Here is an 18,266-nt window from a genome sequence, read left to right on the forward strand (position 1 = left end):
GATGGGTTAAAAGTCACATTGAGCTTGAAAATATGACTTCAACAAAATCTTCAAAAACTGCCTTGGAACTGTTAGTCGTTGAGCAAGCAATCTCAAGCTTTTCGCTCTCAATATCAATATATGATATTCGGTTTATACCCATCTCTTCATGTCTTTTTTGGCCAACAATGGCAAAATCAATCATTATTATCGAAGTATTTGGAGATTGCTAATGAATTTGGGGTTTATAAATTGGTGAGATTTGGAACTCAGGTGGTGTTTGCTGGTTTGGAGAAGCTTGGGAAATGGGGAGTTGAATTTAGATGTGGAAATGGGGATGTTCATCATGACATTTTTTATGATGTGGAAATGTTATACCCAATTAAGACAACACAAGAAAATTTCCTTTTTCTTCCAAATATGGTGCTCATTTGATTTGATTTTTTAAATTATTGATGAAAGGTAGATAAATAAAGAAATTTAGAGATAGAAATTGTGTTATTAGACTTAATCTTCAAAAACAAAAACAAAAAACACATGTCCCATTTGATAATCATTTTATTTTTTGGTTTTGTTTTGAAAATTAAACTTATATCATTCATATTTCTTACTTATGATTTACATCTTTCTTAAGTACAAGAGTCAAATTCTTAGCTAAATTCCAAAAACAAAAACAACTTTTTGAAAGTTATTTTTTTAGTTCTCAAAATTTGGCTTAATTTTGTAAGTCATTCGTGCAAAGTAGATAACAAATGAAAAAATCAGGTACTTGTCTGTAGACTTAATTTTCAAAAACAAAAACAAAAAACAAAATGATTACTAAATGGGGCAAAATGATTACCAAATGGGACCTTAATTTTTCAAATATTTACCTCAATTTATGTTTCCACAATTATATAAATTTCCAAACTGTCAAATGAATTTACCAATTATACAAATAGATTTGTGATTGCATTTTAATTTTTTAATTTTGAGAAAGATGAAATTTTGCCAAAAAAAAAAGGTAAGATATGGAAAATATATAAAATGGCAATACTAATCTCGGGCAGATTGAGCTTTTTCGGTGAATTCTCAGACAATTTAATACCAAGATTCTATATATTTAGGTCTTCTCGGTGAATTCTCAGGCAAATTAACAGCGACATTCTATATGTTTCTTATATTTTACTTAATCTTTTGCGAAATTTTTTTTTCTCATTAAAATCACAAGTCAATCACTTGAAAACCATTTGGATGATTTGGAAATTCAATATAATTGTGGAATAGAAATTGGACTAAAGAATTGAAAATTTATATAAATATTTGATATAATATTTGGTTGAATTTGTAGAAAATTAGAAAATAAATAAGATTTGGTATAAGATTTTGGGAGATTACATAATATTTGAGAAAATTAACAGAATCTCGATGAGTAATGACCAAGATATATCGAGAAGGCCCAAAGATTTTGGGAGATTACATAATATTTGAGAAAATTAACAAAATCTCGATGAGTAATGACCAAGATATATCAAGAAGGCCCAAATCAATCTTAAGTTAAAACAAAAGTTTGTTTTTTTGAACTAAATCTCGATGACCGACTAAGAAAAACTATTTTAAGGATTTTTTTTTTTTTTTTTAAAAGAAATGTTAGCTTTGAAAAGTGAAAACTTGAATAAGCTATTTCTGGCAATTTCCCCTCAAGGTATTATGAACTTTTCTTTCACAATAAGATAGATTACTAACTTGTGAATATAGCACTTCAACTACAAAACTTAACAAACACAGTAACTGAGTAATTGTATAAAAAAGAGAGGATTTGTTGAAAAAAATAAAATTAGCTCAGAGCTACTATTGAGAAAATAGAATTGAAAAAAAAAATGTCGTGGAAACAAATTAATATCCTAATGCTTGTTAAACAGATGGAAGAAATAATGAAAATGAGAGTGAGATTCAAACTTCTCATTGAAGTTACAAACACAAAATGAACCTAATTAATACTACTAACTTACAATTTAAAATGACTTAAAATGTGGTACACAAATTAGGATACTCTCATTACATGGTAGCTTACACTTATAGGACAAAGATGAACCTAATTAATACTACTTACAATTTAAAACAAGATTAAAAATAGAAACTCACAAAATATACTAGAAAACTTAGAGTAACAAACAACTTAAATCTTATATTTAACATTTATTTAGCCATCAAACCGAAAATTAAAATATAACAATAAGTTTAAGGAAACATAAAAATTGAAATGTAATGAAGAGAAAACTCAAATCTCAACGGAATTAGAGGAACACTTCTTTGTTTGTTTTTTTTTTTTTTTTCCTTATAGAACTTATAAGGAAACCACATATTAATAGACTAAAGTAGGCTTGTGCTTTTGAGAAGAGACATATTGTCACACCACCTCCCGAGTCCACCTCTAAAGCTCGAAAAGAGGCGTGAGAATGGTAAATACCATCCTTTTGTGATACCTACTGCCCATCTAACCTGTTTCACTCACTAAACTTAAAGCCAAGTAAATAAATAATAGCCTATGGCTTAACTTATTTTATTATAATCGATATAACGTTTATACAATCTCCAGACTTAACCCAACAATTCTAGGCTCTTAACTACAAATGTTTACGACAACAACAATTTAAATCCGGAAATGTGGTTGTGGCATGGCAGACCTTGACCTTAGCAGCACCCTAGAACTCTTCATCATTCACTACCTAAAAAGAAAAACATAAAAGAAAAGAATGAGCTTCAAGAAGCTCAGTGAGTGGTAAGTAACTTATAGAGTCTCTTTCAACATATCACATTACGAGGTTAATACTCAAACCTCAACCTTAAATGAGTTTGTTCTCTGCCTTACCTACACACACGGTAGATAGTTAAAGCTAGTACTCATCATATCAAAACCTGGCATCTGATACCAACTTGTCACACCCCCTCCCGAGTTCACCTCTTGAACCCAAAAGAAGGCGTGAGGATGGTAGACACCACCATTTTATGATATCTACTATCCATCTAATCTTACTCATTTAAACTTTAAGCGGAAATTAAGAAACAACTGAAATATAACTTATTAGAAAAAAAAAATCAGTTAATACATGTTTGGCAAGTTTCTACATCATTAGCCTTGCCTCAACTACAACTAATCTAATAATATTTTAACTCGTGGCGGACCTCGACTTCTCGCAGCAACCTGGACTCTTCTGCTACTTGCAAAGAAAACATAAGAGAAAAGCGTGAGCTTAAAGCTTAGTGAGAGGTAACAACTTAACGAGTCTCTTTCAACTCATTACAATACAAGCATATCGCATTACGAGGTTAATACTCAAACCTCAATCTTAAACGAGTCTGTTCTCTACACTACCTACACACACGATAGATAGTTAAAGCTAGTACTTATCATATCTGCTTTATCTCCTATGTGCATATAGATTCTCCTCTTATGGGCTAAGAAGATAGACCCGTCAACCCTCTGACCATCCCATACGAGGTTCCTCTCACAGGCTCAGGAACTAAGCCTCATGGCCCTCTGACCATCCCGTGAGATTCTGTCTCGGGCTCAGGCACTTGGTCTGTTGACCCCCTGACCATCCCAACCACATATTCCCATTCTTGTTCTGGCTACTCATTCACAACATAAACATAGAATTTAAAAGATATGCCTAAGACCTTAAAAGAATACCACTCACAGTTTATTTATTGGAACTCTCCTCACGAGTTCCTTGGTTCCTCCTGGCTCCCTTTTCAAACCCTAAAATTGGATCTTCAAATTCCAACTCAAGAGTTCAGGAGCTCAAGATTACTCCACCTAGCTCGATTGTCACATAATCTTTGAGCACCTCTCGGTTTCCTTCAATTATGACAACCCTTCTCTTAGAATTTCCTCACACCAACCTCTACACAGAAACTACACTCAATTTTTTAGATTTTGGCTCAAGAATCACCTAATTTGCACGAGTAGTTTGAGAGAACACCTCGTTTGACGTTGGTACAATAGTCTTCTATGTTGTGAAAACTTTTCCCAACGCCTGGGTGTAATCTCAATGCCCAGACAACACTTTGGACGCTTAGGGGACCTTCCTTAACACTTGATGGACTTTCTTTAATGCCTAAATTGATCTCCCCCTTCTCTCCTAAGTCCTTTTTTAGAGAATTTCCGAGTTGCATCCTGGAATGAAGGACCCTCGGGTATTTATAGGCTTTAGGGAAGCTACTTGTCATCAACGCTCAACCCTCAACCCATACCATCTGTATTGCATGAAAAATCTAAGTGTCAGCCTCATGCATTGTCCAACATAAGGGTCTTTGACACCACCTACTTGCATGAGTTTGAGCTGTCCTTCCCAAACCATGTCCAACGCATATGCCTCCATTGTATGTCCTAATATGAATCCACCTCCTTCTAGGGTTGTTCGATGCTCCATCTTGTACGTATCCATTGTGATGTCACCCAACTTTGTTCTCCAAAAATCCCCACATCAACGCATATGTTGAGCACATGGTTACTACCTCATGCGTCTAACTTTCCTCACACGTCCTACTTGCTCATCGCTTAGTCCTAAGCCAACATTTAACCCTGCTTAGTATGCCTTTTGCCTTTAGGCATCGCATAGACTCAACGCATAGCTTGCCCTACTAATGCATAGCCACCTCATCGCCAAGCCTAACAGCCTTGGCATCGCACGGTCTTGTCATCACACATCTCACAGTTACACGCCTTAACGCACGCCCAGCGCCTTGTACTCATACTCGTTCAACCCCTCACGTGCAACCGTGCGTTCACCCCCGCACAATGCCTTGCGTCAACCGGCCTGCTTTTGCACGTCCGCCAGCGTCTTGCCTGGCCGCATGCCCCTAGACCAACGCTTGCCTAGCTCATCATCTTGCCTAAGGCTGTCACCATCGCTCAACCTCATGCCATCGCATAACAACCCACTCACACCAACGCCTCGGCCAACGTCCTCATGTCATCGCATGGCCACTCAACGCTCATCCCTTGCCTTGTCGAGTACAACACCCCAACACTGGGTGCCATGCTTAGTCGTGCACCTCAATGCATGGTGTCTTCATGCATCCAACGTTGTCACCTTGGCTTGTATATCTTTATCGCCTATTATCATGACATTGCCTAAGCTGCATCCTTACATCCACGCTCGACCACCATCACTAGCATCATTTCATGACCAACACTTAGCCATCAAATGGACTTGTATAACCTCTAAAAACAAGACCAACGCCCATGGCTCCCATATCAACGCTCATGATAAGGTCCATGCCTAAGACAACATCCACGCCCATTCCCATACTTAGCCAAAATTTCCATCTTGCTAAGGCCACCCTCATCTCCACCCTAGGCTCACCTCATAGCTTCCTCTTGAGTCCAAACTTCAAGCTTGCGCCCTTGTCTCTCATCATGTGCCCAACTTGTCCCCTATGTACCTACCATAGCATAGTTTGGATACTTAGCAAAATTTTGGACTCTTAACCTACTATGCTTCCAACACTTAGAATATTTTCTCCTTTGAAAGCATAGTTTAGAAACTTAACCCTCTTAAGGAATCTTATAAAGGTGAAAGTATCACACATATCCTTTCATAAATGTTGTGTATTTTACCGAAAAACATACCCTCTCAAGAAAAGTTGTGGTTTCCGAATTTAAAAACAAAGGAATTTTATTCCTATTTTTCAATAGGTTGATTGCGTTCTTGCTCGTTTATTGTCATATTTTTTTCTTAATTTAAGATTTCTTGTTTTGGTTTTTTGTGCTTTTTTGGTTAAGGGGGTGTTTGGCCCACTGAGTGGAGTTAATAAGTCTGGGGTTAGTATGTTGAAATTATTAAGTTTGTATTTGGGGTGTAAAGTTGTAAGATAGAGTTCCTCGAGAATTGTAAAAAGTAGACTAAGAGGGAAAGATTGAGTTACTCGATAAATATAAAAATTATAAAAAAAAAAAAAAAAAAAGGAAGAAAGAGTTACTCGATAAATGTGCAGCTTCAATAGTGTTTACTATTGAAGTTGAGTTGTTTATACCATTTTAAGAAGTTGGTAGGCCAAACGGCCCCTTTATCTTGTCATGTGTCTATCTATAGGAATGTTTAACATAATGAGTTTACAACGGGATATCTTTGGGTCCACCGAATGATTGACCCTTTTTTAAGGACTCTAATAAAAAATTGGTACCTTTTTAAAAGTGAATGAAAAGTGGTCTTCTACTTGCGTCAGCACCCTGTGAATTTACCAATTCAACATTGAAAACCACCCACGCACTTGCAACTGAGAACACCATTTGATGCTCGATGCTTGATGCACGATACACGAAACTCCATGCTCTATGCTCTACACTCTTTGTTGTACGCCCTATGCTCTACACTCTTTGTCGTACGCTCTATGCTCAATGCATGATATACGATGCTCAATGCTCGAGCATTGTGTATCGATGCACAACACACAATGCTCGATGCTCGATGCACAATGCTCGATGCTCGATGCTCAACGTTCAATGTTGTATGTTCTATGCTCGATGCAAAGAAACAAAAAAAAAGGAAAAAAGTAGAAATGCAGAAAAACGAGAAAAAAAAAAAGAAACGCAGAAAAAAGACACAAAAGAAAAAAAAGTAAAAAATGGAAGAAGAAGTGCAAAATAATAATAATAATAATAATAAAAGAGCTGTAAAAAAAAAGAGAGAGAGAAAAAGTAAGAAGAAAAAACTCAGAAAAAAAATGAAGAACGTTGCAAAATGAATAAAAGAGAAAAATACATTTGGGGTTAAAGCGGTAATTTCATACAATGATGACACAAACATAAGGCCATTTTTCATTGGTTTTAAAAAAAAGTACCAATTTTTCATTTGGCCTCTTATTTTAGATGCCATTTTCCCCCTTTTTTTTCTCTCTTCAGGAATAAGGAATTGACTTGTGCATCATCTTTTAATGACGAAATGATCTTTTAAGGCCTTGATGGATGGCTTGGGGAACAAGTACATAATCACAATTATCGTGATCCCAAACCATTTCGGGGTAAGGTACATTCAGATTACTCTACATATCCTATGTAAGTTGTCAACTTACATGAAATTAAGAGTATTGTAGGTGTTGAGGAGGGTAATATTTTCTGATTCTAAACTCAGTTATATACATTTTAATTTCGTTATTTCAAGAAGTCCTTCCATTGATTGGCCCTGTGTACCATTTTTTTTTTCCTTTTGGGATAGGTTGTTGTCTTGATAGGTTATTCTTCAAGTGGCACGGACATTTCTCAGGAGCTCATTGGGGTTGCCAAAGAAATTCATATTGTTTGGAAATTAGCTAAAATAGAGCGTTTAGACACAGAATCACTTATTAGTTATGTGTCATTTCATCCAATGGTATAAGTAAGCGTTTGAGGAGTTTTCTATTTTTTGTATGAGGTCTTTAAGGTCCTAATAATTACTTAAAAACTGCAGATCAAAAGTGTCCATAAAGATGGGACAGTGGTCTTTCAAGACGGGTTCGTCGTTTCGGCTGATGTTATTCTGCATTGCACTGGGTATGCTATATAGATTGTTTTGAGCTTTCATTGTAGGTAGAAGCAGATGAAAAAGACATTATTTATCAAAGAAATGATATACATTAGACAACATGTAGATTGAAATCTTGTAAAGATGGGAATAAACAACAGAGCTTAGACTTCTAATGATTAGAAAACTGCTAAATGCATTTCTATATGCCTTCCCTACAAGTTCTGAAACTAAGTTGGAATGCGAGTTCAAATTATTAACCAAGTTCCTATTGAAGTGAAGCTTAAGCTTTTGAGATAATTGGTGATTTAACATGGTATAAGAATAGGAAATCTTGTATTGCAATTCCCTCTCCAATTAGTATTTGATTTCTACATATAGAGTCTTCTACAAATTTTTAAGCTCACAAATGAGGGAGAGTGTAGAAGTATTGATAATTATCGTAAGGAACTGCAGGTAGTTGACAACATTTGTATGTATGTTCTTGTTCAATGTACAAATATCATCTCCCTTTTTTGAAACCAATGGCATTGTTACGGTGGACGATAACCGTGTAGGACCTCTATACAAGCATGTCTTCCCCCCAGCATTGGCCCCAGGGCTTTCCTTCGTTGGGTTACCATTTAAGGCAAGTGTCCAATTGTGGTATGAACTTCGAGTTTGGTTTATGGTTAGAATAAATTCATGTGCTATAACTATAATTTGTACTGCAGGTCGTTCCTTTTGTCATATTTGAGCTTCAAAGCAATTGGGTTGCTGCTGTTTTATCAACCAGGATTGCACTTCCATCGAAAGAGGAAATGCTGGCAGATGTTAAAGCTTTTTATGAAGATCTCGAAGCTCTTGGCAAGCGAAAGCATCGGACCCATATTGGGTGGACATACGGTATGTTTTATGCTTAGTCACAAGCCTGAATGATTATTTTGTGAGATTCTCATCAGTTTTTCTTTTTCTTTTTTGATATTCGTGAGTGTTCGAACTAGCTTATGTGCACTTCGATTTATCTCACGGGACAACCCACCTAACTCTACAATATTTGAGTGTCAAAAAAATCCGTAGGACATTAAATTTTAGGTAGGTGGCCACCATAGATTGAACCCATGACCCCTTACTCCTTTGGCTTTTGTTTTTTTATGTGTTCTCATCAATGTTAGACACAAACTCGTAGAGAAACCTGCTCTTAAAAGTTTGTCTACATTCTAATTTCATTAAGTAAATGAACAAAAAGGAAAATAATTTGTTCCAAGTGCCACTTATCTACATATAACCCTAGTGGTTTGTTAGTGTTAGAGCATAGGGTGAACATTATATCCAAAACCGAATTTTTTGGTTCAGGTCTACCCAATCGAACCATGAACACTTCTAACTAGAGCTTTATCCAAATGAACTTTATATTGGTGGAAAAGGTGATAGACTTCGAATTTTGAATCCCACGTTGAAAACTTGGGTTGGTTTTATTTATTTATTTATTTATTTTTGTACAAATCAAGCTTATGACACTGCTTCCCCAAAGTGTTTTTATGTTACATTTTCAAAATCTAGCCAAAATTCTAAAAACTAAAAACTATATATAGTTTTAGAAACTTCTCTATTAAAGAAATGATGAGTGAGCAAACATCATTTTTAAACACAAAAAACAAAATCATTATCAAACAGGACCTTGACTGTTTGGAGTAGTGAAGCTCCCAAAGATTAGTATATTCAATCCTTTTTTTTCGAGTAGAAATGGTCTTAGAAGATAAAAAATGTCTTTCTTTGATTCTTAAATCATGAATTAGGGTCAAGCAATAATGGTGTCCCATGTGATGCAACTATGATTTGTCATAGTGCATAAATCTACTTGTTAGGGAACAAATGCCTACCAAACTAATTACCTATATAATATATCAGGTTTGTAATTTTGTTTATGTTTTGTATGAATGTTATAATTTGTAACTGGCTTGCAGCAACTTATGGTTGTCCTGCCTAAGAAGAATGGAGAAAGGAAATGTTCATTGCCATTGATATTAATAAAATGGCCAATATCGGGTCATACCATGATGATTGGCTCGACGATAAGTTGATTTGTCAAGCTTATGAGAAATTTAGCAAGTATACCTCAAATGAAACAAGTCAAAACCACCCAAATTTGAATATTTCATAAGTTTGGTTCTATATTTGTACATTATATGATTACACATTTATGTGTGTTGATCTCCGTTACAAATGTTGGATCTTAATTTGAAAATAAAAATGAAAATAATATAAGCTTATGGCACATGTTTGAATTGTCCGTTTTGGTTCTTTGTTAAAAGTCACATTGAGCTTTAAAATATGATTTAACAAAAACTTTAAACAAGCAATCTCAAGCTTTTCACTTATTTTTATATGAAATTCGATGTCTACAACCAATGCTCTCTTAGGTGACATTTTCTCCAATTCAGCTCCAAATATGTTTTTTCACTTTTTTTTTTTTTTTTTTGTCAAACAATTGTAAAACGTTCTCAAATATTGAGAAGTCATTGAAGGAGTAAGGGGAATAAAAGTTAAGTGTTGTAAAACTCCACTCTTTGTTTGACTCAAAGAATTTGTAGCCCCCACGATAAAATATATATATATAAAATTTTTAACATATCAATTCCTTAAACGGTAGGCCCTAAGAATTTACAACTCCTCAAACTTCACAATTCTATTCTTTGTTCTAAATGCCCTCTTATTGTTTACTCTACCATGTTTAGAAATATTGCTATTGTACACAGCTCTGAAAAGATCATGACACATTACACAAGTCAAAAACATTCTTCTTAATGTGTCCATATGATATATGGACAGGTAAAGATTAACTTTTCATGATCATCTAATGCTATTGCTATTTGTCTGTACCTAGAGTATTCATCTTAGAAAATTATATTTTCTTTTAGAGAAGAAACATTTCATTGACAAAATAAAATCAAGAGACCCTAAACACCTATACATGATTACAACAAAGATTTCTAATTGGAAATTAAATAAGAAATATTAGAACTCTTAAAAGTGTTTCATTTTGCACTAGTGTAGTCTAATAGATAGAACCAAATCCATGAAATTATCAAAAAAAAAAAAAAAAATAGAGGAACCGCTAAAGAGACGCTTATTACGCTGACTCCATAATGTAAAAAAAAAAAAACATGCAATATGGCCAACCAATCAGCTTCTTTGTACCATTAAACGAATGGCCCACCAAAAGCGATGTCGGGATGTCAACAATATTGTCAAATCAGGCTAATGACCAATCAAAAGCATCCAAAACCAGAAACAAGAGACAAAAGAACAATGCATAACTAGATGAGCAAGGAACTCAAGATGGCTCTGATACATAACACACCAAGATTGAGAAATAGACATATAAGACATACGACGTTGAAGACGATCGACAATATTGATGACACCTTAGCTAAGTTTCCATAAGAAAGTCTTTATTTTCTTAGAATAATGATCCATCCAAATAATAGAATATAGTTCCTTTGCAGAGGATCTGCAATGTCCTTCAAGTCATCCATAAGAGATTTCAAAGAAAAAGATGAAGATGGGTCAATAGGCCATCTCCATGAATCATGAAAAGCACAAAATCTTACAAAGAACAATTGAGATAAGGGAAACTCACTCTAAAGTTTCAAGTTCATTAAGATTCCGACGAAAACGTAAATCCAACGTTTCTAAATCCACGATTCATACATCAACCAACTTAATATCAAAATAACGAGCAAGCCAGTGGGAAGTAATATTTCTTTGTGACTCTGTTTAGCTTCCTATAGTTGATGCATACCCTCTCCAACCCCTCACTTTCCTAATTGGTATCAACTCATTATTCCACCAGTGTCATTCCCAAATAACACATTGTACTGGACTCGACTAGCCAGTATCAAATATTAGATGCACTCTCCAATCCATTTTTTCTACGCAAAATCAAGTTAATTACAATTTTAAAATGCATTCAGCTTTATTTTTTTTATTTGTTTACTTCTCAAAACCTAAACTTGAGAAAGCCCAAGAAACCTAATCAAACAATTCATGGAATAAACAGACTTAGGCTTATGCCACTGCACCTTTCATGTATGATACTCAAACTAGTTTTCGGTCACAAATACAAAACGGATTAATTAAATTTTTGTAAGAATATTGAATAGTTAGAATAAAGTAATCGTGAAACTTTGACCAATCTAAATACCATAGAGAACATAGTGTTAAATACTAAAGAATTATTTTTGATCTCTGCATCACACAACTTTGTCAACCTTAGAAAGGATTACAAAGGCTTCGTATCAACTTACTCCAACCTGCATAGACTCATAAACTTATCTTACATAAGCTTTCTTTTGAAACGTTTAGTGTCAGAGCAAAATACCCAACAAGTATAGCTCTTCTTAAAACAAAGATAATCATCGCTAGCTAGCCAATAATCTGATGAGTATATTGGGTACAAGGCTGTTTTGTGTGAAGTGTTCAATATTTGCTCGACTGATACATAGAACAGAATCTCTCAACAAAACTAGTTAGCACATCAAACTTATTTGTCTACTTCCCTCCCATTAGCATCCAATGAAGCCATTGCAGTTGCAGGCTTCGACTGTTTGGAATATTTTGATGCATTCTTCCTAAGTTAGAAGAAATGTAGCACAAAGTTCATAGTTCTTCCTTATAGCCTATGTTTCTTACAGCCCTTCATTTCCATCACAATTCTGCTCTAAAAATCAAATTTTTACTCAAAATTCTCTTATCCACATATCATTGAAAGCAAATAAAACAAAAGATAATTACATAAGTTTGGCCAAAACAAAAAACTCTATAGCAACAAATAATATTGAACCAGCATCTCCCTGTTACTCTAAATCCAATTCTTTTACTCTCATACCAATCTTCTGCAGTGTTCCTTCAATGGCTATATCAACTGCATCTTTCTTTGTTCTTAAGCCTAATGAACTTCCATGCTTTCTGTACATCACACTAGGAATCAACCCCATCACTTTCTCTCTCATCCTTCTAATCCTCGCTCTAGGAATTCCCATCAACACATCCAAAATCTTCAGCCCCTTGAACACTACATCTTCTTTTGGTATTGTCACTGAGAATTCCTCAAACTCCTCCTCTGGCAAGTGCCATTTGTATTGAGATTTCGCAGAGAGGTCCTCGAAGAACACCGGTATGCACCCGGCGAGGATCCCGTCAAAAGTCGACCTCCGCGTCGGAGTGTCTCCAGGTGGCTGCAAGCAGAAAGTTGCCTGCAACATTGGCCTGAAGTACCTAACAGGGTCATGCTCACATATTCCATTAGAACAATCCACAACTTCACACAACTTTGAATATAGACTGGCATCACCATTATGGCCACTGCCGGAGTTGGTCGCATCATCATCATCAATGACGCTCATGCATTCAGTCCGAATGCTCCGACGGATATTGGGAGTGGCCGAGATGCCTCCCCCACCAGCAAACAGCATCAAAGTGGAACGTTTAGATCGCTTAACTCTCTGCAACCAAGACTCCAAGAATGCAAGATTGGGCGGGTGGAATGAAGTGGGATAAGGAATTGCTTGCTCCTGCCATGGCCAAGCTCTGCCCTCATATGTCAACACAGTGACATTGAAAAACTGCGGCAATTCCAATAACGAAGTGCCCCAAATCGGGGGATCATTCTCCAATGGCTGAGAAAAATCCCAAGCCGGCCTCGCCATGACGAAGAAATGATCATGGCCGAGACGGCGGTTCCAAATTTCCGGCTGGTTCCGGCTGAGGAAATCAAAAAGCTCACGGCCGTGCTCCGCGCTGGAGTTCACTTCGGGGCCATAGAGATATTTCAGGGCATCAATGGAGGAGTAATAAGGGAGATAAATCGCATCAGCAGAATCGGGATCAGAGGTCAGACAAGGATATTCAAGCATTCGGCGATGGAAAATGAGTTCAAGCATGGAAGGATCGGTCCTATACCAGCTATGAGATCGATTGAAAGTCTTTTGGCCAAGACCGTGATTGGCCAAATAAGGGCAAAAATCATCGAAAATAGGGTATTCAGAACAATTGGAAAGGAGATCAAGATTGAATCGAGATGGGAGGTTTCTGATATGAATCCAACGATCATTACAGTGTTTTGGAAGAATTTCAGGACGCGAAATCTGCTGGGCGAATCTCAATTCAATGAAAACGGAAAACAAATACAAAAACAAGAACAAAATGGGATTTGATTTGCAGGCCATGATATGGAAGTAAACAAGTGTATAAAGCCTCTGATGTGTTGAAAAAGAAAGGGAAATTTTACCTTGAAATTGTGTTGAGAGCGTGAAGATGAAGACGATCCGCCATTGTCGGTGAACGAAGTTTGATTCGTCTGCTCCACCCAATGCGCCGACGTCTGTGATAGATAGGCGCCACTTCTCCCTTTTTACTCCCCCTTCATAATGAAATTAGTCTTCCCTAACTCTCACGTTGTTATTATTATTATTATTATTGTTATTATTATTTTTGTTAGTTCAAGTGAACTTTAATATTAATATTGTTATTTTCAAAACTTATTAGAGAAATATTGTTGTTTTGAAGCTTATTAAAGAAATATTGTTGTTTTGAGAGTTCAAGGCTAGAAGTCGAGGGTTGAGGATTCGACTAATGTAGAGGTCGAACGTTGATAACTCAACAAACAAAGAAGTTTTGACATACATAAATTGAAACTTCAACCCTCCACAAGAAAAATAAGTGGGTGAAGCAAATTGTAAGAGAGAACGAGATTCTAAGAGAGAGCGAGATTGAAAGCGAGATTATAGGAGAGAGCGAGATTGTAGGATGGGACAATCTCCAACGTCTATGGAATGTATGCGTCTCGCTCTCTCCTGCAATCTCGCTCTCTCTCACAATCTCACTCTCTTACAATTCAAAATTTTGTTATTGTTATTTTTTCATTAATGATTACTAGTTTTTTTTCTCATTGGTCATGTATATATATATATATATATATATATATATATGGAAAGTAAATAAATTTATTGTATATTCAATTTTTTTTATTATAAAGTTGTACATTATTCTTTTAATTAAGTTGTATTCTCTTAATTAAGTTGTACATTATTCTCTTAATTAAGTTGTACATTATTCTTTTAATTAAGTTGTACATTATTCTTCTAGTTAAGTTGTACATTATTCTTTTAATTAAGTTATACATTATTCTTCTAATTAAGAAACAAATATTTTTTTAATTGAGAAATAAATATTTTTTTTTTCAGATCATGGCTTTAAACCCAAGATCTGTTGATCCCGATGTTTTGTACGACCAATTCATTCATCGATCATCTGTTGTATGGCGAGATCATACTACTGGAGAAATATCTTGCAGGCGTCGAGAGGCAGTTCTCCAGCGCACTATCCCGCTCCATCTTCAAATACTATTGCTACTGCGCACATCTGGATTCTATGGGGTTGCCAGATTAGGATTTATTCAGTTGGACTGGCATCTGATCACAGCCTTGGTCGAGAGAGGGAGGCCCGAGACGCATACATTCTATATGTCTGTTGGAGAGTGCACTATCACTCTACAAGACATAGAAGTGTTGTTGGGGTTACTTATTGACGGTGAGCCGGTCACCGGAGTGATGTATGATGACTGGTTAGAAGTTTGTCAACTGTACCTCGATGCGAACCCACCTGCCAACAAGATTAAAGGATCGAGGTTAAGTTTAATGTGGTTAGGAACACAATTTCGTGAGCTCACTGATGATGCAGATGAGGAAACCGTCATAAGATATGTGCGAGCATATATACTACAAATGATGGGTGGAAGTCTGTTTTCAAATAAATTAAGTCATTTTGTTCACTTGATATTCCTGTCATTGTTAGCTAGCCTCCATGATGCGGGGCGGTATTCGTGGGGTGGAGTAAGTTTGGCATGGTTGTATAGACAACTATGCAAAGCAACAAGACCTGAGGTCCGAGAGATAGTTGGGCCTCTCATACTTTTGCATCTATGAGCTTGGGAGCGATTTCCAACAATGGCTCCACAGCTACAACATGTTAATGATGCTCAGTTAGTTGGACGAGCCTACGGTTATCGGTATGTTGTTTTTATTTAATTTAATTTTTATATCACTGATCTAGTTAATTTAAATTCTAAATTATCAATTTAAAAATTTAGGTGGAGAGACAAATTTTGTGTGACTAGGACAGCCACACATGTAGTCAGCTAGTATAGATACATGTTTGATCTGCTTCAACTGAACAGGTACATTACACTAAACCTAATTGATTATTTTATACACATTTTTATTGTATTTGTCTTTAATATTCTTTAATATAATATTTTGTGTTTCAGGTTATTTGGGAGCCGTACAAAATTATTGTGCATACTTTGCCTAATTTTTGTACGAATGGTCATATGGCAGACGATAAGTCCTCTCATATGTTTTCACATTGTTGAGTGGCATCTTCCTGACAGGGTGATGAGACAATTTGGTTTTCCGTAGAATGTCTCATCACCTTGTAATACTGAACCCGTACTGCATGATATTGACCTAAGGACTGGAGATTGGTCCGAAAAACGACAACCAGCTCGAAATCGACAACGTCCGTCTTGTGGGACACATTGATTTTTGTAATTATTTTTATATAAATGAGATATTTAATTTACATTTTTTATTTTTATGAGATATTATTTTTTAAATTTATTCTTTTTATATATTATGAATAGTAATTATTTTGATATAGAAGCTTCTAAATGTCATTGACATAAATAATAACATTAGGTAGTCTAAATCTAAAAAGTTTGGTAAAAAAAACTTCAATATTCAAATTTACATATTTTAGATAATAATTTAGGACATAATAAATCAAATCAACACTCAAAACTTTCACATGCAAGTCTATAAATAAGACTGTATTATTGATATAAAAAATAGAAATTTTAATCCCAGTAGTGAGGTCAATAGTTTAAAAGATTTTACAATAATGATCTTGGATTTCTTTTGTACATTTAGTACCAAGATTTTGATGGAGTTTTTTTAAAATTATAAATAATAATAAAAAAATATTTTTAGAAATTATTTTTATAAAATAGAAAATTTAAAAAAAAAAAAAAAAAAAAAAAAAGAAAGAAGAAGGTGGAATGTGTAATAATTAAAAAAAGAAAAAAAAAAAAGAAAATTTGTACAGATATCTTGCTCTTGCTCAAAATCTCAATCTCGCTCTCGCTCTCTCAAACTCTCGCTCTCTCTCAAAATCTCACTCTCTCAAATCTCGCTCTCTCTTACTCTTCCCTTTTTCGTTCTCTCCCAATACAAAATTATTTTTAATACATCAAATAATTATTAGTGTTATGAGGAAGGTCTCCGGAATGAGGAATGTCTTTCGTTCTCTCCACATCAAATAATTATGAGGAAGGTCTCTGATAATTAAACAGACTTAATAATAATGTTAGGGCAAGGTCGAGGGTTAAAAGTTCGACGTGCAAATGTAAAGCGAAAGGAGAAGGTCGAGGGTTCAAATTCGACCTATCTAAGTCGAATTTTCAACCCTTGACTTATTTAAAAAAAAAAAAAAAACAACAACAACAACAACAATATTTTTACAAGTAGTTTGAAAACAACAATATTTTCCTAAATAGTTTCTAAAAGGACAATATTCTTTTAATTTTCCCTTGGTTCAAGTATCATTTTGCTTCATATATTTTAAAATTTATTCTATTTTAGTTTTTGTACTTTCAAAAGTCTAACTCTACGGAGTGTGAACATTCTCAATAAAGATGTATGCAATAATGAAGGTCTTTATCTTAGAAACTGACATCAGGTAATGGTTACAGCTATTATGAGGTTATGGTGATGTATTTTGGAATGAAAAATGCTCTACAATATATGGGGACTTCAAGAGCTCCACTTAAGTGAGATTTTCAGACTCGTGCATAGGAGAATCTAAATGGTGATATGTGTTTGTTTTAAGATTAAAGAGTAACATGATATTGTCTCATATAAGTTATACAATTCATGGTAGGAGGTGAAGACTTTCTGAAACGTGGAGTTAGTACTAATTAAAAGTTCTTTGGCAATCAGTTTGGAGAAAAAATTTGGAAACATGAGGATGAGACAACAACTAAGTATCACGAGCCTGTAAGGACTTGAACTTTTTAGGGTGAAAATTTCGTAAGGAGGGCAGAATGTAACATCCCAAATTTCAAAAAATTTAAGTTAATTATCTAAAATTAGTGAGTTTAATTTTTTCTTTCATTTGGGAAATTGAGATTAAATTGAAATAATTGAAAAAAAAAACTTTTATTGGTTAAATTGAATTTAATTGATTAAATATTCGAACTAATTATCTTGAAAATATTGAATTTTGTTTCCCTTTGATTTTTTATTTTAGGACCAACTTAAAAAAAATTAATCAAGGATATAATTAATTTCAGGTGGTTTTGAATTGATTTAAATATTTGGAAGAATTTAATTTGTATCAAATTAATGGATCTTATGCCATTTAATTTTGGTTTTTGAAGCCTAAATTAAGATAGTTTGAAAAGTTAATTGATTTTTTTAATTTAATAGAATCTTTGGATATTTTGGATATATTGTTATAAAATATTTTATTTATCTTTTCAAAATTTGAAAAAAAAAAAAAAAGAATTGAGATTTTTTCGAAATTAAATGAGAATGATAAGAGGTAAAAAATATGGGAGAAAACAATTCGGTTTTTCAGCGATAGCTTTCACAAAATTATCCATTGCTGAAGTTTGAACCATTGGATCATGCTCAAATTTGGTCAGTCTATTCGAGACATATAGAGTTACGTTTTGAACGGTTGGATTATTGTTTAAAACTT

At 34.7% G+C, this 18,266-nt stretch overlaps 1 protein-coding gene and 2 long non-coding RNA genes across 3 annotated transcripts; 1 reads left to right on the forward strand and 2 right to left on the reverse strand.

Annotated features, from left to right (window-relative positions):
• Positions 1-2,493: 2,493 nt before the first annotated feature.
• Positions 2,494-13,990, reverse strand: LOC150032351 (uncharacterized). The gene is made up of 2 exons (XR_016524200.1): positions 13,738-13,990; positions 2,494-2,687 (listed from the first exon to the last, which is right to left on the reverse strand). It is a non-coding gene; the product is annotated as an uncharacterized LOC150032351 (long non-coding RNA).
• Positions 6,857-8,095, forward strand: LOC120069219 (uncharacterized). The gene is made up of 4 exons (XR_016524201.1): positions 6,857-6,992; positions 7,182-7,334; positions 7,413-7,495; positions 8,024-8,095. It is a non-coding gene; the product is annotated as an uncharacterized LOC120069219 (long non-coding RNA).
• LOC120069231 (Exostosin family protein) lies at positions 12,162-13,744 on the reverse strand. Its single transcript, XM_039020939.2, has one exon. The coding sequence runs from the start codon at positions 13,673-13,675 to the stop codon at positions 12,305-12,307; it is 1,371 nt and encodes a 456-aa protein (XP_038876867.1). The 5' UTR covers positions 13,676-13,744; the 3' UTR covers positions 12,162-12,304.
• Positions 13,991-18,266: the final 4,276 nt, after the last annotated feature.

This window comes from Benincasa hispida, chromosome 11, assembly GCF_027475165.1.
Source record: "Benincasa hispida cultivar pf3 chromosome 11, pf3_genome.v1.1, whole genome shotgun sequence".
Taxonomy (NCBI): Eukaryota; Viridiplantae; Streptophyta; class Magnoliopsida; order Cucurbitales; family Cucurbitaceae; genus Benincasa; species Benincasa hispida.

Coding starts and splice junctions, on each gene's coding strand:
- LOC120069231 (XM_039020939.2), bottom strand. CDS start 13,675: ATGGCCTGCAAATCAAATCCCATTTTGTTCTTGTTTTTGTATTTGTTT.